The 23,879-nt window shown below is 38.9% G+C and overlaps 2 protein-coding genes across 6 annotated transcripts in view; one reads left to right on the top strand and one right to left on the bottom strand.

Moving 5' to 3' along the window:
• The window catches only part of LOC129006203 (cytochrome P450 2C31-like), an 87,793-nt gene that overhangs the window by 4,475 nt on the left and 59,439 nt on the right, over positions 1-23,879 (top strand).
• ACSM6 (acyl-CoA synthetase medium chain family member 6) overlaps positions 1-23,879 on the bottom strand; it is a 38,283-nt gene that overhangs the window by 2,276 nt on the left and 12,128 nt on the right. For 3 of the 5 annotated variants that reach the window (XM_054435646.1, XM_054435650.1, XM_054435649.1), the window contains 7 exons: positions 19,220-19,427; positions 15,871-16,014; positions 14,631-14,787; positions 13,744-13,826; positions 11,720-11,843; positions 6,726-6,806; positions 1,312-1,413 (listed from right to left, as the gene is read on the bottom strand). In XM_054435646.1, the coding sequence (XP_054291621.1) occupies positions 1,312-1,413; positions 6,726-6,806; positions 11,720-11,843; positions 13,744-13,826; positions 14,631-14,787; positions 15,871-16,014; positions 19,220-19,427 (899 nt within the window). The remainder of the gene's footprint in view (positions 1-1,311; positions 1,414-6,725; positions 6,807-11,719; positions 11,844-13,743; positions 13,827-14,630; positions 14,788-15,870; positions 16,015-19,219; positions 19,428-23,879) is intronic. The other 2 variants (XM_054435648.1, XM_054435647.1) reach the window with 2 other exon arrangements.

The following is a 23,879-nucleotide window of genomic DNA, read 5'->3' as shown; positions in this document are numbered from 1 at the left end:
TAAAATGGACTGCTCATCTTTATGGAATAATGCCACCTAATTAATGTATAAGAAATAGCAGTTTGAAAATCACTGTTCTGAACCCCCCATTTTATTTATTTGTTTTTGAGACAGGGTATTGCTCTGTTGCCCAGGCTGGAGCACAGTGGTGCCATCACACCCAGCTCACTACACCCTTGACATCCTGCTCTCAGTTTATCCTCCCACCTCAGCCTCCTGAGTAGCTGGGACTACAGGTGCATGCCACCATGCCTGGCTAATTTTTGTATTTTTTTTTGTAGAGATGGAGTTTTGCCATGTTGCCCAGGCTAGTCTTGAACCCCTGGGCTCAAGTGATCTGTCCATCTTAGCTTCCCAAAGTGTTGAGATTACAGGCATGAGCCACTGTGCCCAGCCACTCTTTATTTTAATAATTGTTTCCGAAAAGAAAAGAATCATCTATGGATGCTAAAATGATTGGGTGAAAGTTAATTGGAGAATAGGATATTTACAGAGTCTGTAATTGTTACAGGGCCGATTTTACTAATTACAAAGAGGAAAATGTACCTTTACAATGGAAATGGCACTCACCTCCTTAATCAAAAGATCAAAATTATCAGCACCCAAAATGAGACAACCTAATGTTTCCCCCCATAAGCAAATAAGAAATATACATCATCTACTTAATATTCTTGAGAAAGATGTTTATCCTGGATCTCATTATAAGGAAACAATATGTAAGCCTAGAAAGTGAGGCATTTTTTAACACGACAGTTCTCTATTCTTCAAAATGTCCATGTCATGAAAAACATGGTGGTGGGACAGTTATAGATAAAAACAACTAAAGAGATATGAGAACCAAATAAATGCATGAACCTTGATTGAGTTCTGGATTTACAAAAGCTATAAAACACATTTGAGTACAATTGAGAAAGTCTAAGTATTGGCTAGATATTAGATAGTATTAAAGAATTATTTTTAATTTTCATAGATGTGGTGGTGTTGACGTTTAAGAAGAAAGTTCTTAGGGGAATGCTACTGAAATATTTAAGGACAAAGTGTCATAATGTCTGCATTTACTCCCAAATGTCTCATCAAAAATGTGCAAATATAAAGTAAATGGGGCAAAATCTTAATAAGAAGTGAGTATAGGTGAGAGATGTACAGGTAGGTGTTCATTGTGCTACTATTTAACATTTTTGGAGACTCAAAAATTTGCAAAATTAAAAATTGGGACAAAAGTATTTGGCAAATCATAAAGTACTCAACAGTAATGGCACTATGATTAGTAGCAACAATGAAAGTATTTAGGAAAAAAGAAAATTTTCTTACCATGTGTGGACAGTACAGAGAAGCAGGTTGGTTTAGTTTTATGTGGATTGCAATATTTCCTTCTTCCCCTGGAGGCAGGAGATTTGAGTTTTCATCCACAATCTGAAATTAGATAATCACTAAAGGAATTTTCCTTACAAACCATTTGTGCTCTTTCTAAAACACCACAAGATCTAAACTTAAGCCTTTCTACCCCCATTTAAGATGCCAGGAAAGTGCTTGGTTGGTGTACCTAGATACTGGGCAACCTAAGAGGCAGTGTGGTTCAGTCGTCAGTGTGAGGGTGCCAGAGCTGGAAATATTTGGGTTTGCATGTCCACTCTGACACCTTCTGACTCTGAGAATCTTGGATACTTCTCTGTGCCTCAGTTTCCTCATCTAGAAAATCAGAGATTTAAAAGTGCACCTATTATACAGCTTTATTGTGAGGATGAAATAAGACAATACAGGTAAGGGCTCCATTGCCTGGTTAGTACAAAGTTTTAGGAAAGCCAGCATCTCAGAAAGGCCTTTCAAACAAGACACTTAATTAGCCATCTTATGTATAAGAAAAGAAATATAAAGAACATGAAAATTTAAAAACAGATTTGGCAGTTTTATAACAGTCTAGGAGGTGGTGTTATTTTTTCCTATTAAGAATTAGAGGGCAGGTTAGGAATAAATAAAATACAGTTTGAAAATAATGAGTTATTGGCCGGGTGCGGTGGCTCACGCCTGTAATCCCAGCACTTTGGGAGGCCGAGGTGGGCGGATCACCTGAGCTCAGGAGTTTGAGACCAGCCTGACCAACATGGAGAAACCTCGTCTCTACTAAAAATACAAAATTAGCTGGGCGTGGTGGCGCATGCCTGTAATCCCAGCTACTTGGGAGGCTGAGGCAGGAGAATTGCTTGAACCCGGGAGGCCGAGATCATGCCATTGCACTCCAGCCTGGGCAACAAGAGCAAAACTCTGTCTCAAAAAAGAAAATAATGACTTATTTCGGCCGAGTGGCTTCTTTATTGACCTGAAATGGAAGGCGTGACCATGAAGTAATGTGACAGGAGTTAAAAAGTACACTGAGATGCTAGCTCAATTTTGAGGGCTACAGCCTTCCAAGTTGTCACCTTGGAAAGCAATATGCATACTCATTTTGAATTTATTATCCTTGCTGAATACTTTGAAACTTTTCTATAGAAACTACCAGCCCTAAGGATCAGAAGGTCTTCAGGGATAATACGTCTTTATACTTTGATGATGAACTTTAGACTTTAGGAAAAAAGTGGCATTTAGTACTAAGTCTAGTAAATTAGATGAATTATCTGGAGAATACATTTTTAAATGAGATTTTAAAAATTTTATTTTCAATGAAATTGTTCTATTAATTTTATTTTTTGTTTATTGATACTACATAGAAATACTATTAATAATTTTTTGTATATTAATCTTATTTCCCGCAACTTTGATGACCTCCGTTATTAGCTCTAATAGTGTGTGTGTATTCCTTAGGATTTTCTGTATACATGGTCATGTCATGTTGAATAGAGATAGTTTTACTTCTTCCTTTCCAATTGGGATGCTATTTCTTTTTCTTGCCTAATTGCTCTGGATAGAACCTCTATGAAGAGTGAATATTCTCATAAGTCCTGATCTTAGTGGGAGCACTTTCAGTTTTTTACTGTTGAGTCTGATGTGAGCTGTGGGGTTTCTATATGCCCTTTGTCAGGCTGAGAAAGTTCCCTTTCATTGCTAGTTTGTTGAGGGTTGTTACCATAAATAGGTGTTGGTGTTAGATTTTGTCAATGATTTTTCTGTGTCTGTTGAGATGATCATGTGATTTGTGTACTTTGTTTTACGTTATATTAATTGGTTTTTATAGTTTGAACCAACTTTGTATTTCTGGAATAATCCCACTTGGTTATGGTATATAATCCATTTATATGTTCCTTGTTAGGTTGGCTGGTATTTTGTTGAGTTTTTTGGCACCTATAGTCATAAGAAATATTAATTTATGGTTTTCTTTTCTTGTGATGTCTTTGGTTTTGGTATCAGGATGATCCTGGCTCATACTATGACCCCATTTTGAGGCACAGCCTCCAAAATCCTGGTGTTATATGTTTTTGGGGAGAGTTTGTGAAGGATTAATGTTAATGCTTCTTCCTTAAATGTTGGATAGAATTCACCACCAAGCCATTTGGGCCTGTTTTTCTTTGTGGGAAGTGTGTGTGTGTGTGTGTGTGTGTGTGTCTGTGTGTGTGTGTGTATGTGTGTGTGTTTTGGATGGGGAGTGTAAGGAATGAAGTTATACTTCATTTTGACAAATTAAAAAATATCTCTTTCATCTTCCCCCTTTGTGTGGGTCCTCTTCTCCTTTCTCACCTGAATTAAAAAAAATAAACCCTCTAATGAGGTACAGTTGACATGCAAAAAGCTATACATATTTAATGTGTACAACTTGATGAGTTTGAAGAGAAGTAAACACCCATGGAGCTGTCACCACAATCTGTGCCATGAACGTATTCATCATCTTCAAAAGTTTCCTCCCACCCTCTTATTATTATTATTATTTTGGTAATAAGAACACTTAATATATCTCCTTAGCAAGATTTTAAGTATGTAATACAGTGTTGTTAACTGTTGGCACTATGCTGTACAGTAGATCTCTAGTAGTTACTGTCTGTGTAGCTGAAATTTTGTACCCCTTGGTGGATACCTTCCTATTTTCTCCTCTCCACCAGCTCCTGGCAACCACCAATTCACTTTCCAGATCTATGAGTTAGACTTTTTTTTTTTTTTTTGAGACAGATCTTGCTGTGTAACCCAGGCTGGAGTGCAGTGGTGCGATCTCTGCTCACTACAACCTGCGCCTCCCGCGTTCAAGTGATTGTCCTGCCTCAGCCTCCTGAATAGCTGGGATTGCAGTCATGTGCCACCATGCCTGGCTAATTTTTGTATTTTTAGTAGAGATGGGGTTTTGCCATGTTGGCCAGGCTGGTCTTGAACTCCTGGCCTCAAGTGATCTGCCCACCTTGGCCTCCCAAAGTGCTGGGATTACAGGCATGAGCCACCTTGCCCAGCCAAGATTGTTTTCTTAATTTCCTTTTCGATAATTTATTGTAGTGTATAGAAACACAACTGAGTTTTGTGTATTGATCTTATATCCTGAAACTTTGTTAAATTTGTTTATCCTAATTTTTTTGGTTAATCTTTAGACTTTTCTTTATACCATAGGTAGAAATATAATTTTCTGCACATCTGTAAGATCATGTAATCTGCAAACAGAGATAATCTTACTTCTTCCTTTCTGATTTGAATACTTCTTTTTTCCTTTTATTTTCTACTTACTCTTGCTAGGAATTAGAATACTATGTTGGATAGAAGTGATGAGAATGTGTATCATTTCCTTGTTCCAGATATGAGAGAAAAGCTTTCAGTTTTTGACCATTGAGTATGATGTTAGCTCTGTGCTTTTTATTTATGGCCTTTATTGTGTTGAGGTAAATTTCTTCTCTACCCAATTTCTTGAGAATTTTTATCATCAAAGGTGTTGAATACTGTGGAATGCTTTTGCTGTGTCTTTTGAGATTATCATGTCATCTTTGTTCCTCATTCTGGTAGAATGCATCTGTGAAGGCATTTGGTGCTGGGCTTTTCTTTGTTGGAAGGTTTTTGATTACTAATTTAATCTATTAGTTATTGGTATGTTCTGACTTTTTAATTCTTTATGATTCAGTCTTGGTAGGTTGTATGTTTTTAGGACTTTATCCATTTTTTCTAAGTTGTCTATTTTGTTGACATATAATTTTTTTCCTTTCTTTTTTTTGAGATGGAATTTTGTTCTTGTCACCCAGGCTGGAGTGCAGTGGTATGATCTTGGCTCCCTGCAACCCCCGCCTGCGGAGTTCAAGCAATTCTCCTGCCTCAGCCTGCTGAGTAGCTGAGATTACAGGCACCTGCCATCACACCCAGCTAATTTTTGTATTTTTGTAAAGACGGGGTTTCACCATGTTGGCCAAGATGGTCTTGAACTTTTGACCTCAAGTGATCCACTGGCCTCAGCCTCCGAAAGTGCTGGGATTTCAGGCGTGTACCACCACACCTGGCTTTGTTGACATATAATTATTTATAGGGATTCTATAGGGATTCTTCACATTTCTATGGCATGAGTTGGAGTGTCTCCTCTTTCACTTCTGATTTTATTTCTTTGTGTATTTTTCTCATTTGTTTTTCTTAGTTCTAAGGTTTGTTGATTTTGTAGGAAGATTTTTTTTCTAAGAAAATCCTAAGGAACATTTTATTTTTCAATTTCATTTATTTCATTTTTGTTTATACTTTAGTATGCAAGGAACATTTTAATTTTTTCTTATTTTTTGAGAGGAAAATTACATGCTCATTTTATTCATGTCTCTAAATGCAAAGGCCCAAACAAATAAAAATTAAGAAATTCAATCCAAGAAAATAAAAAGAAGAAAGAAATGCAATGAAAATTTAACATTTGAAAATATTTTTAATTAACTCTATTAATAGAGAAAAACTATTTTACCTTTTTAATAGGATCAGAAAACACATTTAATATAATGTAGTACCTATTCATGATTATTGGAAAAAACAAACATATAAACCTCAATGTATTAGGTTAACTTCCACATCCTGTTAAATAATATGTAGTAAAACTGGATAGGCAAACAACAAAAAATAGAACTCTACAGTAAACATTATCTTTAACAAAATTGAGTCAATTTCAGAATGGTATAATAGTTAAAGTAAATACTAATATTTGTTTCATTCAGGTTGAGAACTTACTATTTCCTTTTGATCAATGTTAAAAAAAGGCGAGATAGGCGTGAAAGCAAAGGACTATCTTGAAATGAATAATGGTAATTTTATAACTGCTGCTAATTTGAGCCTGCTTTTATGTAATAAAATCCTAGACACAGCATTTGCCCTACCATCTTAGTATTGCTACCTGTGCCCATACTGTGAATTCAGCTACATCATTTGGGAATCACATTACAGTATTTATAATAATCGACACCTGAGCAGCTGACTAGTGGCTTAGACTTCCCACTTCAGTATATTTTTAGTTCAAGTACAGAACGCTTATTATGGTGCATTCAAAATAGTTGTCTTTATTTTGCACATCTTATTAATAGCAAATTTTTTAAATTTGATTTCTCTGTATTTGAAACTTGAGCTACATTAAAGGGACATTCTGCAAAATTGTCAGCATCTCCTTCCCTCATTCCTGTGTCTGGACTCTGTATTCCAAAAGGATATTGAGGTGGAAATAAAACAATCATGTGAGATTATCCTTGGGGTGAATTTAGAGAATGCTGGACTTTCCTCATTGCCTACCTTTATGTCAGAAATTTAGATAAACAACTGTAAGAGCTCACTTAATAATATCTGTCATAATCATTACTGTGATCTCCTACCTGGACAATATAAGGTGGCAATGGCTTCCCCAGAGAGCTTGGCTTCAATTTTATTGTGTTGGAAGTGGCACAGAGTAGACCCTGTTCAAAGAAATGCAGGCAAGTTTTTCTTTAAAAAAGCAATAAATTAATGGATCTAGTTATTGATCATAACCAGACATTATGTGCCTCCTAACAGAACAACATTACACAGTCTAACAAGTAATCTTGATTAAAAAAAATAAAGCAGGAGTGTGACTAAATTAACCTCTAGGTCAATTTACAGGAAATGCAGGGGAACAGAAGAACATGTAAACCATACAGCAATTAGCAAAATCCAGGCTGTGAAATATTCAAAAGAACCAACAACTCAGTTTTTTAAAATAACAAATTCAAGGGAAAAAGAAGGTAATGAGGAAATTCATAGATTAAAAGATACACAAAAGACTTATCAACTAGCCACAATGTGTGAGCTTAATTGGAACAAATGGTATCAAGAAAACATGCATGACTTAGATGATGGATGAAAATGTCAATGGTAGATATTTGTTAATAAAAGGCAATTACTGTTAACTTTCAGGTATAATTGGAGAATATGTTTGTTTTTTAGTGCTTGTTTTTTAAAATATACTAAAGCTATTTATGAAAAAATATAATTTTTGGGATTGTAGAGGAGTAATAAAACAGGATTAGGTAATAATTGTTGAAATGGGCAGTGGATACATGGGAATTCAAATACAGTTTTGTCTATTTTTGTCTTTTGAGATTTTCAATAATAAATGTCTCAAAAATAAGTAATTGTTGGCTGCTGAGAAATACTTTAGCATACATGTAGGGCACCCGAAAGAGGGCACAGAGGTCTACCTTGGAGGACATGAGAACTGGATCTTGGATGAGTCAACCATGGGTGTAATGGGATGGAGAAAATTTTATTTGTTAGAATTTTACCCCTAAAGTGCTGGGACTATAGGCATGAGCCACTGTTCCCAGCCTAGAACAGGAATTATTTCTGTCTTCTACGTAGTTATTTTTCCAGTACCTATTGCTGAGTCTTACATGGAAAGAGACTTAATATTTTCTTGTGTTTACATGCTAACAAATTGGAGCCCCCAGATTCTGAATGTTTTTGAGGATGGCCATAGTGATCTTTCTCTAGTGTACTGCAGTAACTAGTTTTATAGTTTCTTTAAGAACTCCTCCTTCCCTCCGTCTAATCTGATGGGACTATTAATCATGGTTCTGTAGAACCACTTTTTGACATGAACAAATGTCTCAGGTTAGGCCCCTTAAGTTACAGTCCAAGGGAAAAGCATATGACAGAAGCATGGACAATCAGAGTCTGTTCCAAGAATTTTCCAAAGTAGAGGTAGAAGTAGGGCTACTTTGATCTTGTCTGAAGGAGCGGTGACTCCAGAGTTGCTAGTGTTAATCTTGTTTGCTTTGTGGAAGAAACTCATCAGAGAACAACTCAGAGAAAAAAGCAGATGGAGCAACTGAGAGGGAGAGAAAGCGAGAGCTGATGTTTTAAAGAGTTTTTTTAGTCCTGGTGTTTTGGCCCCTCCAGTCTTGATTCCGTAAGCCTTGAAGCTGTTCCCAGCAAAATGGACTTATAATTTCCACTTTTGCTCAGGCTTGTTTGAAATACATTTCTGTCACTTGCATCCCAAATAATGCTCACAAAACACAAGACTCCTTAGCTATTGCCAGTACATTACAATTAAATGGAAGATGTATGTTTTCTCCCATGCAGGCTGTATGACTAACTAAAAATGCCAAGTTTATTAGGTGTTGCTGGAATCATATCAACTTAGTGTATCAACCTTGCCTTATTTCAGATGTTCTGAGTGTCAGTTATATTTGTATTTCATAAAAAGAAAGATAAAGCCAAAATCATTATTGCCTAAGATGTGCTGTTTTCTTGCTAGACAGAATCATTCACAACCTGAGATCAGTGGGGAAATACAATGCAATGAGTCCTGGGTGCTGAAAATGTCAACTCTTTGGATGTAATTAAATGGATCTGTGAGTGTAGTATAGACAGAATCTGAGACAGAATTTGATCATTTCTCAAGTTCCCTCTTTTACAGTTTTGAATTGTAACTTGCCTACCAAGCGTGAGCTTGACTATGAGGTCTCAAAGATTTGAACCTTGTGTTCTGAATTTTCTTTAGCTTTCTAAGTGAGGATGTTTCCTGAGCCATGTGGAACTACATAGCTCCACCAGGGTCCTCAAACTATAGACCTCTCCCCAGAGCCTGGGCTATCAATTTGACTGTTTTGTCTTCTCCCACAGAGTCTGAGGTTTTCCTAGTCACCAAAGAATTTTTTTGGACGTATAAGGACAGAACTAAGTCCTATAAAAAGGCTTTGGTGTTACCAAGATTATGGAATTCCCTTCTTAGTATAATTCGTAAAAACAATAGTAATATGTAAAACAAATGTAAGAAATCCCCCTGCCCCCCCACCACAAATTCTTATTTTTCCCATGCTGGCTATTTGAATGTTTTAAAAATATTGGGTATTCAATTCTCTCAAAAATATTTTGTGTTTTTGCTTCTCAGGGAGCCTGTTTTATGGACCATCTAGCAGTGAATGCAGTTAATCCAGGCAACACTTCCCTATTTTCTTTTTTTTTTTTTTTTTTTTGAGATGGAGTCTCACTCTGTCCCCAGGCTGGAGTGCAGTGGTACGATCTTGGCTCACTGCAACCGCCGCCCCCCAGGTTCAGGTGATTCTCCTGCCTCAGCCTCTTGAGTAGCTGGGACTACAGGTGTGTGCCACCACACCCGGCTAATTTTTTGTATTTTTAGTAAATACAGGGTTTCACATGTTGGCCAGGATGGTCTCGATCTCTTGACCTCATGATTTGCCTGCCTTGGCCTCCCAAAGTGCTGGGATTACAGGCGTGAGCCACTGCTCCTGGCCCACTTCCCTATTTTCTATTGTTCCTATCTACCTGGAAAACACTGAAACCAATTCATGTAAAAATTTGGCCACCAGCCTAAGGTACCAGCTCTACATTCTTATCTGTGGTGTTTCCATCATATAAGCTTTTCTGCTTATTCTCATCCTCATGTTGCAGGAACGGGACTGTTTGTTCCCTGACTCTTTCCTTCCAGAAACTTTTCACAGTGCCGTCTAGATAGAACATCAATTCAGTGGTTAAGGAACTCTTCTACATCCACATCTATATCCTCTTTACTGGATGTTCTCTTCATCAGTTACCTTTCCAGAGACCTGGCTCTTCCATGGGAAGAGGTTTCTACTTATTTTTTTCAAGTGGGGAATGTTGATCCTTTTGTATTCCTTGGGTTTGGCATCTTTTGAGCTCACAATACCACCTTCTGACCATTACTTCTCTGACGCTATGTGCAATTCCCTTGTCTTTTTGAGATTCGTGCCATTTACATTTACCACCCTATACCACTCTTTGTTGTTATAATTTACCAACCTCTCAGTCATTCCTTATCCATTAAAGCCTTCAGCATGAGGTTCATGATCTTTCCTTTGACTCCGGGTCCCACTGTCATCCCTAGTGCCTCCTACATCCATATGAATGATCAGTTCTACCCCCAGTCTCTTCCTTCCTTGATCCTGATCTCCAGGGAATGTGATGTGTCTCCTCAAAATTTATGTGCTAATTCCCTACTGCTCACTGTGATGGTATTTGGAGATGAGGCCTTCGGGAGGTCATTGGGTTTAGATGAGGTCATGAGGGTGGCACCCTCATGATGGGATTAGTGCCCTTATAAGAAGAGATGCTGGGCATGGTGAATTGTGTCTGTCATCCTGGATATGCTGGGATGCTGAGGTGGGAAGGTCCCTGAGGCCAGGAGTTTGAAACCAGTTTGGGCAACATAGCAAGGCTGTGTCTTTGCTAAAAAATAAAATAAAATAAGTAGCAAGCATGGTGGTGCATACTGTAGTCCCAACTGTTTCAGAGGCCGAGGTTGGAGAATCTCTTAATCCCAGGAGTTCGAGGCTGCAGGGAGCTGTGGTCACACCACTGCACTCTAGTTTGGGGCAATAAAGCAAGACCCTGCCTCTCTTTAAAAACAAACAAACAAACAAACTGAAAGACACTAAAGAGCTTGGAAAGAGCTTGGTCTCTCTCTCTCTCCCTGTCCGTGAGAACACCATGAGAAGTTGGTAGTCTGCAACCTAGAAGAGGACTCTTCCTAAAACCTGGCCTTTGTGGCACTCTGATCTTGGACTTCCAGCCTCTAGAACTGTGAGAAAAATAACTTTGGTTGTTTAAGCCACTCAATCTATGATATTTTGTTACAGCAGCCTGAGCAGACTAAGACAATTATCTTCAGTCCTTTCAGTTCCATTGACATCTCCAGTGCCTTGTCTTCTCACCATTGACCTGCCTTTTCTTGAATTCCCTTCCTTCTCTGATCAGCTTAATTTCTTAGTCTTTCATCTTAATGCCAATATCCCTATATCCCTTGCCTGCTGCCCTTTTATCGCACCTTCTTGGCAAAATGTTAATCCTGCTTCAATCTAACTGTCCACTTTTACCATGCTTTTCATCTGTGTTTTAGAGTGATATTGGAGAAAATGACACAACTAAATAGTGACTTTGAAGATTAATGCTCTCCAACCTCAAATGTGCTCTTATCCTAACCCATTTCTCCTTTATTTTCATAATCTACTCTTTCTTCCATTTTCAGCAATGATAATTTTAAACATCCTCCACTCAGACTTCTACCCCATATTTTTTCATTCTTATCACATGACATTGCCTTATACTCCACAAAGAGGGCAGGAATTGTCAGGTGGAAACTAGTTCAACTTTCTGTTGTGAAATCTGTAAATCTGTAAAGTATCTGTACCTGTAATTCTTTGTCTTACCATGCAAGAGGGGTCTCTCTAGTTTAAGCCATTTCCTCTTCCTGTGCTTAATATCCAGTTGTGCATTTCTAGTGCGTGCTTAGTGCTTTGACAGTGTGCTTACACAATGAATGGACAAGTTTGGTTTCTGGCTAAATAGTGAGTCAGCATCAACCTACAGTTTCCGTCTGCCCATAGCCTTCATAGATGTCCAACTTAGTGATGCGTTTCCAGTCCTCAATCACCCCAGGGCTGATGGGTCCTCCTGCAGCCACACAGTGCTTCAGACTCTTGAATCTGTAGCTGGAGAGGCATCAAAAGTTGTTCTTAGCCTCAGGGAATATTTCTACCAATAACAGTTCTGTTAGAAAGAATCTTGGAAAAATGATGCAGATATTCCAATACAGGAAATGCTCATTAAGTGGTGGTTGATGTTCTTAATACTACTCTATTAGATAATCTGTTCAGACACCCCAGTTAGATCAATCTCCATGAAGACTCTCATTTACTCTTCTGGACAAGCGGCGTTAATGTTAAAAGCAAATCAACCAGTGCTAACTGATGGCAGGAAGCCAGCCTTCTGCAGAAACCCTTCTGAGTTTTATTACCTCTCCCAAAGCCAGAAGTGTGTGTGAAGGACGTGTCAGCAATGGTAAGGTAAAAAAGGAACTAATTTTCTGAAGTCTGGAGGTGGAAAGACAGCCACTAATTTTATAAACTAGGCTCAAAGTCTCTAGATATTAAAAGTTTCCCCAGCACCCCGACATACATAGAATAGTAGTGAGCATTTTTTATAAACCCACAATTCATTTTATGTTTATTTGATTTTGGTGATGTCCAGTGGAAGGGTCAAGTGTGGGAAGATTATAGCAAAACTTTTTACGGTCTCAAGAGGCAGTGACCCTGTATATTCTGAATACATGAATGTACCATATTAATGGTAATGTGGTAGCTCATCTGTATTAGATAATAACTGCCTGCCCAGTTAGGTCCCAAGACTAAGCAAGACCAAATTGGAGAACTGAGTCTGAATTAATTCCAAATATACCATTACATCATTGCCTTTATATTATTAATTTCAGGGTATAAGTGAGAGGTGACTATTTTAAAAATTTTTAAGTGCTTTTAAGGGTTTAAGAAATAATCTGAACATTTTATATGAGATGGAATGTTGCTGAATAAAGATATACCATATTTAATCATAGCGATTTTTAACTGCTCCACAAAATGCCAATGAACTAGGCGTTCCTTCATGTCAACATAATTTAATACGGTGGTATTGTTTGCTACCATGGTTGTTTCCTTCTGTGGAGTTTATGTCCTTGCCCACATAGCTAAAATGAAATTTACAGTTAAATGATTATTTAGCAAACGCTAAGTCTTGATTGAGAACTTGTGATTTCTCATTAATCTTTATCGATGATGATTGGCAATTCCACTTCTCAGTTGGTACCCTAGGGAATTGTGGGGTGTGTGCAATGATGCTCATTTCAGCAGCTTAGAGAAGATTCAACTCTTTGATAGGTACTTGGCTCATTAACATACAATTCATTCATACTAAAGAATACTATGCAATGATTAAAAATGTATTACCCATATTATCATAAATAGAGCTTTAAGGAATAGGGTGAAAAAAAGGCAAGTTTCACTATGATATAAACAGATACCATCTATATAATTCCACCCCAATATCATAATATGTTTCTTTTTGGATAGATGGATAGGTAGATACACATAGGTATAAATTTGTTTAAAAAAGGCCGAGAATAATTCATATCCAAGAGAGAAGGTGGTCTTTGTCTATAACTCATTTCCTGTTTGCTCTGAGAAATGAGTGCTGGCGGTGAATTACACATTTTTTTTCTTCAAAATGGGAAATGGGTTAATATTTACTTTTTGAATTAGAGGTAATATATTTGTCTTTAACGTTTATCTTTTTAAAGGTAGGTGTAATTATAAATTTTTTAACAAACTCGACCTTCTAATTATAATTTAATTTTATGTTCTGGGCCAAGATATGGATTTCAAGTTGCAAGGGAATAAAAAATCACACACACTAATGGAGTTATTGTCATGAATGGCAACAAGACAAGTGTGTTACCGGAGGGTAAGATTGGATCTACTTCAACAAATTAAGGGGTCCTAATTTTATTTATGGTACCATGAGTGGAAATGGACTCTCTCCTGAGGGATCCTCTCTTACCTGGTGAAACACTTGTGCTGAAGCAGTTCCTGGTACATCTCTGGATTTGCAGATAGAGTGGTGATGGGAAATCTGGACAGGACCTGGGCCCCAAAGGAAGGAAAAACAAAATCTGCATGTGAGGTGGGAGAGACAGTGAGACTGTGGCGGGGGTGCGGGGGGGAATGTCCAGGGAAGAGGGTCACGGACTTTGAAACTCAGCTTGGGAATGCCTTTCATCTCAAAGACTTAGTGACTCCCCACCTTCCACACCTTGGGAGAGAATTTAGCTTTAGCTCTGTGAACATAGGAGCTATCATGTTAATCACTGATAACTGAATGCATACATAGCGAGGCATTTACTTCTGGATCCAAGAAGACTTGTTTTGATCTTTGTTGCTTCAAATAATAAGCCTAGATATTGCCAGCAAAATTGTGGATTGTGCAGCAGTTGAGAGGTTAGCACAGCAGTGTAGAAATTGTGCTGTGGATTTCAGTAGACCACAGTTTAATTCCTAGTTCTGCCTCTGTGATTCCTTAGGCTAGTTACTTAACCTCTGTGAGAATCAGTTTCCCCAGTTCTTCCCTCACAGGATTCTTGGGGAGATGAAATGAAATAATCCATATGAAGTGCCAATAAGTAATCAGTAAATGATAACTGATATTAATATTATCTTCTTCAATATCACTATTGTCTTTTAAAAGTTTCCTTCTCAGTGATACAATGGAAGTAGCCAAGTCCTCCTAATTCCAAAGCCCCTAGGGAAGAGGGAGAGCATCTTCAAGTCAAGATCACATTCCAAATTTAATTCTTGATTTGCCCCATTCTGGGCATGAGTCACTGGGTCATTGCTAACGCCTCTCTCTGGCCTTTGTCCCACACATTCCACACTAGGAATTGGTCTTACATTTAGAACAGTCTCAGGGCAGAAGGTTGGCATGTGACACAGAAACACACAGGCTCCTTGGAACCAAGTTCCCAAGACAGCGCTCAGGGATAAAGATCCACCAAAGGCATCACCCAGACTCCACAAGACATCTGTTGGCTGGACATCCATCCACCGTCTAAAGAGAAAGAGGAAAGCCATTTGAATTCTCTTGTGCTGGTACTAGCAACAATAATACTTGCTATTATCAAGCACTGACCTGTGGGGAGAAACAAAGATCACACAAATGAAAACAAGCAAAGCCTATTTATGAGGTCACTTGGCCAATGGACTCCTTAAATTTTTTCAGTATCAGTCTTCATTGGCATGGCATTGCCTTCCAGGTTTTATGGCTTTCAGGGGTCTCAGAAGTTATCCAGTAGGCACTTTTATTAATTAATGGATTGATTAAGTCAGTGATCTCAGCTTCCCCTGTTTTATTTCTCTACCTGATATCTACTGGCCATTGTAGCTTATGAGAGTCAAAGACTTTGAGGTGAAGGTGAGGAACATACACCTATTTCCCCTAAGGGACCTTTGTGTAGAGTTTATTAAGAGGACTTGAGCGTGGAGTAACAACACACAACCATTTATCTAAGGCAGAATTGAATGTAAGGTGGGGAAACTTAACCCCAGACAAACCAAGCTAACACAAATGCAAGCCAATTACTTCATTGCGTGTTTAACCAAAGAGAGTGAAATCAGTTTCAGTGCCCTTTGAATTTGCCGAGAGATACGGTATCCACGAGCTACTTAACTAATTTTCTTTAAAAAGGGGTGGTGTGATGACATGTGATTTTCATCTTAGAGGCTGACTCTAGAACCCAAACCCCTTATCAATTATGACTCTACCTCTGTGTTTATCACTACATATAGTGGTCAACACAATTGTTCACCCTGGTACTGGTAGCATAGAAAAACAAGTAACATCCCACAGTGTGTCTTTGGGGTGATCATCCTGGATCCCTCCCCTACTGCATGGAATCCCTGCTCTTCCTCTTTTCCCTCCTGCTTACTCTTAGAATTTTGAACTATAGTAATTTGCTTTTCATCTTTTGGGGTACAACCTCCCACCCTGCCCTCAGCCCTGTTCCTTCTCCCAATATTGACACTTTCTGCAGTCTTGAGTAAGAAACTCCTTTCTTAGCTTTAGTCCCATGAAGCTCCCTTTACCTGGAAGAGAGCAACTTTCAGGCCTGTACAGGCTGTGTGAGAACCGTACCTGGAAGCCTGGCTGAATCCCATTCCCAAACCGTACTGGGAATACTTGACCATTTTGGGAGCTCCTGTTGTACCCTTGGTGAAGAATATGGCCATTGGATCTTGGCTCTTGGTCCTCATGTAAGTCTGCTTTGGAGGGGCACCTCTGTAAGCCATGAAAGAGGCAACAGTGAGGTCCAAATTTAGGTTCTCTGACTGAGTGCCTAGGCCCTGGGTTTGCTAATCTCTGATTTTAAAAAATAACAGCTGGTGTCTTGATATATTTGAGGATTATTTGTTAGAGGGGCAGCTGCCATTTTTCCCTTAAAATTTTTTTGCATTAATTTTTGTTGCATAAGAAATATATGATGCATTTATACTCCAGCCTTATTTTTCTCAGTAAAAGACCCTCTTTATTCATTCAGTTGCTCAAGTCAAAAATCTGTAGTAATCATTATTGTTCCTCTTTCCCCATCTATCGACTTACCTACCTAGCTATCTGTGCCACATCTTAACCATCACCAAACCCTGACAGCTCTACTTCCAAAACATGTCACAAGTCTCTCTCTCTTCACTATCCCTAACCAGGGATGGGACTAAGGTGGAGTGAGTGAAACATTTGCCACAAACATTGTGGTATTTAAGGGGATACCAGCAAATTTAGTAGTCAAATAATATTTTAGTGAAATGTTTTTAAATAATCAAAACTAATGCAAAAATCCATGATAAACAAAATATTGAAATTTGAAACAAAGACAGGACAAGAAGCACTTCCAGACTGTTCAAATATTCCCAGTATGATTTAGGAATGGGATTCAGGCCGGCTTCAAGATGCAGTCCTCACACAGCCTATAATCCAGATAGGCACTTGCATGACTCACTTTACCTGTCAGCCCAGTCCTGTCCCTGGTTCCAATAAAACTTTATTTATAAAAATAGGCAGCTTGTCTGTCATGAGAAGTTTACCAATTTGATTTTTTTAATTAAAAAAATTTAAATTATTCAATTGAAAAGAGTATACAATTTATAAAATTATAAATTATGAAAACATTACATAATATATAAAATAAATATTTGTGGAAATTTAAAACTTCAATTATAAAAATTATTTTATAACTAAAATATTATTTCCCTCGATCACTGAATTTTTCAGTGCCGTTTTACATTTTGTGCCTGAGGTGAGTTCCTCATTTGCCTGGCCTGTTTTCAGTCCTGTCTCCACTGCCACCACCATGGTCCACACTGGCATGGCATCTCATCTGGACAACAGCAACAGCCTTCTCCTGGGTCCGTTTACTATCTCTCTTGTCTCCCATTTTTCAGACAGCAGTTGAGGGAGTTTTACAATTGTGGTTGAGATCAAGTCCTTCCCTTCAGTGTTTCCCAGACGACTCCTACATGACCTGCAAGACCTGCCGCAGTCTTCCCCTCCCTTGCTCTTCGGCCTCCTCTCCTGCTACTCTCTTCCCCACTCACCGCACTTCAGGTGCCCTGGTGTTCTTTCTGTTTCTCACACAGGTTAAGCTCGCTCCCACCTCAGGTCCTTTACCTCTGAGTTCCCTCTGCCAGGGACAGTGTTCCCTCAGAGCTTCCAAAGGCTAGCTCTGTCATATTCAAATCTCAGCTTATCCTCACCTCAGAAGGCACCAAATCTAAAATCATTCCCCCATCTCCACATCAGATCAATTTATTTAATTTGCCTGTTTTGTTTTAGAGTTTCTTTTGGAAACTTTATTATATTGATAATTTATGTGTTTTCTTGTTGTCCATTTGTTGTCTATAGTATAAAATCCATGAGGGTCAGGGTTTGCCTGTCTTGTTTACTTTTTTTTTTTTTTTTAAACATCCCTGGACACTGAAATATTGCCCTCTAAAGACCACATTTATAATTATCAAACTTAATATAGTGGTCCTGCCTTATCCGTGGGGGATGTGTCCCAAGACCCTCAGTGGATGCCTGAAACCATAAATAGTACTAAGCCCTATATACGCTATGCTTTTTCCTATACATACATACCTATGATGCAGTTAAATTTATAAATTAGGTACAGTAAGAGATTAAAAACAAAAACAAACAATAAAATAGAAGATAACAATGTACTGTAGTAAAAGTTATGCAAATATGATCTCTGTACTCACCTATTTTGGACGGTAGTTGACCACAGGTAACTGAAACCGCAGAAAACAGAGCCGCAGATAAGGGGGCACTACTGTATTTGGCTAACTTGAGGATGAACATGGCATCATTTTGCTATTTTAGTAAGTATTTCCCCATATCCCAGTGAGGGTGAGGTTTTCTTTTGTGTAAACTTAAGGGGAACAAGTGCAGTTTTGTTACATGGATATTGCATATATATATGGTGAAGTCTGGGTTTTCAGTGTAACCATCACCAAAATGGTATACCTTGTACCCATTAATTAATTTCTCATTCCTCATCCGCTCCCATCCTCTGACCTTTCTGAGTCTCCAGTGTCTATTATTCCACACTCTGTGTCCATTTGTACACATCATTTAGTTCCCACTTATAAGAGAGAACATGTGGTATTTGACTTTCTGTTTCTGAGTTATTTCACATAAGATAATGTCCTCCAGTTCCATCCATGTTGCTGCAAAAGACATTATTTCTTTTTTTTTTTTTTTTTTTTGAGACAGAGTCACTCTGTCCCCCAGGCTGGAGTGCAGTGGTGTAATCTCGGCTCACTGCAACCTCGGCCTCCTGAGTTCAAGCGATTCTCCTGCCTCAGCTTCCTGAGTAGCTGGCATTATAGGTGTGTGCCACCACACCCAGCTAATTTTTGTACTTTTAGTAGAGACGGGGTTTCATCATGTTGGCCAGGCTGGTCTCAAACTCCTGATGTCAGGTGATCTGCCCACTTTGGCCTCCCAAAGTGCTAGGATTACAGGCATGAGCCTCCCGAAGTGCTGGCACTGCAAGCATGAGCCACCATGCCCGGCCATGATTTCATTTTTTATGGCTTCATAGTATTCCATTATATATAGTCTATATATAAGTTTCTTGTTACGTTTTTTGTAATATGTTTATATTTATATTACGTAATTTTTTACCCTTTCAGAAAGAATGGTTACATATGAATCAGAACATAAGACTTTCACTCAGACTGGGAACTTGTAGGTCAGACCAGGGATACTTGTGTTGGGGGTTACTCTGCTTTTTTCAGGACTAGAAATTGCCATTCAGCTTTTCATTCTGACTACTCACACCACCTTCTCATACATCATCTCATATTTCATAGAAATTGCCATTCAGCTTTTCATTCTGACCACTCACACCACCTTCTCATATATCATCTCATCTTTAAAAGTCAAACATTTTCTTCGTTTAAGCATCTCATTTTCAGTGTCCACTTACTGAATCAACTTCTTGAAATCCAACCACCCATCATAGCTCTTATCTGACACCAGGAGCTTGGTTTTCAAGGTGGGGCAGTCGGACACGGCAGAGTTTACAACTGGGGCCATAGCTTCATCAGCCACAATGCATTGGGCCTTAGACATGTGTAATTGGTAGCGAATTATCTTGGCAGTCAGCTGGGGGCTCCCAGGCACAAAGGTGATTCCTGAAAAAAATACAAAAGAAGGCTTCATTTTTATCTTTTGAGTAAAGAATTTTTCCTCAAGCATTCTGGCAGGCATGGATGAGGTCTCTGGGTTACCCTCTCTCTTAGGAGTCTCTCTTCTCTATTGGGTCAGTAACACAATGGCGACTGGGGAAAACAGACAGGCAGGGGACTGAGCCCACTGAAACAATCCAGTGATTAGTGGCTCTGTTGCTGTTATCCTTTCACCTCAAGCAGGTCCTGAATTTATATGGCTAAGTGTCAGACCACCAGTTACTTGAAATATAGCCTAATTTTGAAACTGTGATACAAAGGGATTATGAAAACTTCCTCTTTGTTGTTTTCTCATGGCTTGAGAATGGCTTTTGCTGTGGATTTCTGCATTTGCGCTGGAGAAAAGACAAAACAAAAAGACCTTGCTGCCTCTCTTCCTGGGCTGTTTCTATAGATTCTTCTGCATCCATAGAACACCTATTGTGGACCTCCTATGAGACTGGCATATGCTGGTTGCATTTGTGTGCCAGAGGCTCTTCTGACAGATGCTTCTTTTCAGTTTTCAAGCTTAGGGAACAAGAATACTTCTAGGATTAACTGGTGATGACCTTGCTTGTCTTGCAGGAATGCTTACACTCCCAACTACAGACTTATTGATTTTGGAAAAGGATCTGGTTTACTGATGTGGGCCCTTCCCACATACTGCACCTTCATCTTCTGTTTCTCACACTGAAATCTCTTGGGCATCATAAAATGTCATTGTTCATAATAGCCCAAATGTGGAAACAACCTAAATATCTATCAACTGATGAACTGATAAATGAAATACAGTATATGTATTTACACAATGAAATACTATTAATTCATAAAAAGAGTGGAGTACTGATACATGCTATAACGTGGGTGAACCTTGAAAACATTATGGTAACTGAAAGAAGCCAGGGACAAAAAGCTAGATGTTGCATTCTATTTGTAAGGAATATCTGGAAGAGGCAAATCCAAAGATAGGAAGTAGATTATTGGTTGCCAGGGTTTGCAGAGAGCAGGGAGTAGGGAGGGACTGCTAATGGGTTTCTTTTTGGGGTGATGAAAATCTTCCAGAATTAGACAGTGGTGATGGTTGCCCAGCTTTGTGAATATTCTAAAAACCACGGATTTGTACACTTTTAAATGGTGAATTTTATAGTATATAAATTATATCTCCAAAACAAAGTCATAGGAAACAGGATCTGGCATGAAATGGGGAGTTCATCTAATTCGAGTTACTCACTGGGCTGATGGGAAGGCCGAGGGACACAGTGGAAGAGACTTGTTCAGCATCACTGATTGCCATCTTATAGCTATCAAGTTATCCTTTAGCATTGAGTATATATATATATAGGAAACTATGCAATTGTGGGTGACACAAAGAAGTATCTTTCTTTAGATAACTGCAAGCACTTTCAAGTGCCCCCACCCTTAGATGAAGCATTTGAAGGGGAGTGCCAAGTAATGTTAATTTATTTTCCCTATTGATTAGTAAGAACTCTTTCTACATTAAGGCCATCGACCACTTATCTTTCATGTGTTGCAAATATGTTTTCATTTTGGCATTTGTCTTTGCCATGGTCTGAATTTGTGTGTCCTCTAACCCAGATTTATATGTTGAGATTCTAAACTCCAAGGTGATGGAGGTGAGATCTTTGAAAGGTGATCAGATCATGAGTGGAGGTCTCATGAATGGAATTAGTGCCTTTATAAAATAGGCTCCCAAGAGATCCCTCATTCTTTCCATCATGTGAGGATAGAGCTAGAAGGAGCTATTTCTGAATCAGAAAGTGGGCCCTCACTGACATTGCATCTGCCTTGATCTTGGACTTCCCAGCCTCCAGAGTTGTGAGAAATAAATTTCTGTTATATATGAGTTACTCAGTTGATAGCATTTTGCTGTTGTAACCCAAGCAGACTAAGGCAGTGTTCAAATTTCTTTTGTGGTGTTTTAAGAAAAATACTAGAACTTTATAATAGTAGAAACTATATCTAAAAAAGAATCTAACAGCTTTTCCTTTTGTTTACAGATAAAATGTTGAAATTTCTTGTGATAATGTCAGCGTAGTTTAAAAGCCAATTTAACTTTTTCATGTTGAGTAATTTATAATAATTGAGAGCTCTCTCATTAGGAGAGATGCATGTGTTGTTAGAGCCATCACTGTGCAGCTTTCTGGATGCTACCAAAAGGGCACATCAGATGTAATCACACAGACATATCTCACATATATGGAGAAGGGAGGAGTGCACCCTGGTCCCTCCTCCAAGTTGGCCACAGAGATGCTCCTTATACATTATAGTGATTTTTTTGATGAATGAAATTTTAAAAATTTCATTAAGTGTAGTACATCTTTTTTTTCCTTTTTTGTTTGGGTATCTGGTGTCATATTTAGAAAGCCTTTCCATGAGTTTATGTACTCACCTATATATTCTTCTAATGCTTAAGTCCTTTTCTAACATTTCAATTTTTAATTGTTCATTTGAATTTATTTTGGTACATTATTTGGAAATAGAGTTATGACATTTAACGTTTTCAAACAGTTATCTTTAAATCATTTAAGAATTAATCAATGCTGTCATTAATGGCTTGAAAAGACCTGATAAATTCTTTTTTTTTTTTTTTTTAAATAGACAGAGTCTCATTCTGGCACCCAGGCTGGAGTGCAGTGGCATGATCTTGGCTGACTACAAACTCCACCTCTCGGGTTCAAGCGATTCTCCTGCCTCAGCCTCCGGATTAGCTGGGATTACAGGTGCCCACCATCACGTCTGGCTAATTTTTGTATTTTTTTAGTAGAGACGGGGTTTCACTATGTTGGCCAGGTTGGTCCCGAACTCCTGACCTCAGGTGATCCTCCCACCTCGGCCTCCCAAAGTGCTGGGATTACAGGCGTAGCCACTGCGCCTGGCCGATAAATTCTTATATATACTTTGGTCTGTTCTGAGCTTTCAATTTTGTTTTCATTCATTTTGCCTTATACCATCAATAAGCAATTTTAATTATCATGAGTGAAAATGATAGCCCCGCTTTGGACTGGTATGTGGCTAAGGAAATCACTATGTGTAACTTGGCCTCAGGTAGGAAGAATTTCTGGTGACCCAGACTGAAGTGGTCCCTGTCCTTTCTCAGACATGGATCAATTGTCCCTCAGGATAACTCAGTCCATTGGGAACTGGGGAAACACTGGGAGCCTGGATAGGCCTGAGGGTAGGGTTCACTCCCTTCCTCTCTTCTGCATGCTCCCCATAACTGACAGCTGGCATTCTCAAAGACACCTGCTCTTTGAATCACTTTTCAGTTTTTTTTTTTTTTTTTTTAATCTAGCATCCCTGTTAGCAGGCAAAGGCAGTAGGCCAGGCCACTTGTGGCAACTCCTAATGAGTTTGGCCCATCTCAGGGGTACTTTGTTTTTCATAGGCACCTTCCAACTACCAAAAAATATATTCCTGTATCCTAAGAATAGAAAGTCAGGTACTATAGCAGATAAAGAGGAATGATATTGGGGGTGGGCTCCTTTCCAGTATCCTTCACTTCTCACATGTGAAGGGGCTCTTGATTGAGGCATTTCCTGTTTATGTTGGAGGAGTGAGCCTCAGGGGCATGGATGGGATGTCCACAAAGAGCAGCTCTATTCTGGCTGATCCCAAGCTCATTCAGGGTGACTTTCAAGGACTCTCTAATACTGGATGTAGGGCAGTGGTCTCCAACCTTCTTGGCACCTGGGTTTTGTGGGAGACAATTTTTCCACAGACTGGGGCAGGAGGATGGTTTTGGGATGATTCGAGTGCATTACATTTATTGTGCACTTTATTTCTATTATTATTACATTGTAATATGTATTGAAATAATTATACAACTCATAATGTAGAGTCAATGGGAGCCCTGAGCTTGCTTTTCTGCAACTACAGAGTCCCATCTGGGAGTGATGGGAGACAGTGAGAGACGATCAGGCATTAAATTCTCATATGTGGCGCGCAACCCAGATTCCTCGCGTGCACAGTTTACAGTAGGATTTGCGCTCCTATGAGGATCTAATGCCACCTCTGATCTGACAGGAGGCAGAGCTCAGGTGGTAATGCAAGCAATGGGGAGTGGCTGTAAATACAGATGAAGCTTTACTCACTTGCCCTCTGTGCACCTCCTGCTGTGCAGCCTAGTTCCTAACATGTCACAGATTGAGGTAGAGGACCCTTTAGAGATATTCCCACCTTCTCTGTCCTTTTTTTTTTTTTTTTTTTTTTTGAGACAGAGTCTTACTCTGTCGCCCAGGCTGGAGTGCAGTGGCACAATCTCAGCTCACTGCAACCTCTGCCTTCCAGGTTTAAGCAATTCTTGTGCCTCAGCCTCCTGAGTAGCTGGGACTACAGGTGTGTGCCACCACATGCAGCTAATTTTTTTTTTCTGCTTTGTGTTTTTTTTTTTTTCAGTAG

This window comes from Pongo pygmaeus, chromosome 8, assembly GCF_028885625.2.
Source record: "Pongo pygmaeus isolate AG05252 chromosome 8, NHGRI_mPonPyg2-v2.0_pri, whole genome shotgun sequence".
Classification (NCBI taxonomy): Eukaryota; Metazoa; Chordata; class Mammalia; order Primates; family Hominidae; genus Pongo; species Pongo pygmaeus.
Note: the sequence above shows the minus strand (reverse complement) of the source record. Positions and strands in the feature narration are given on the sequence as shown.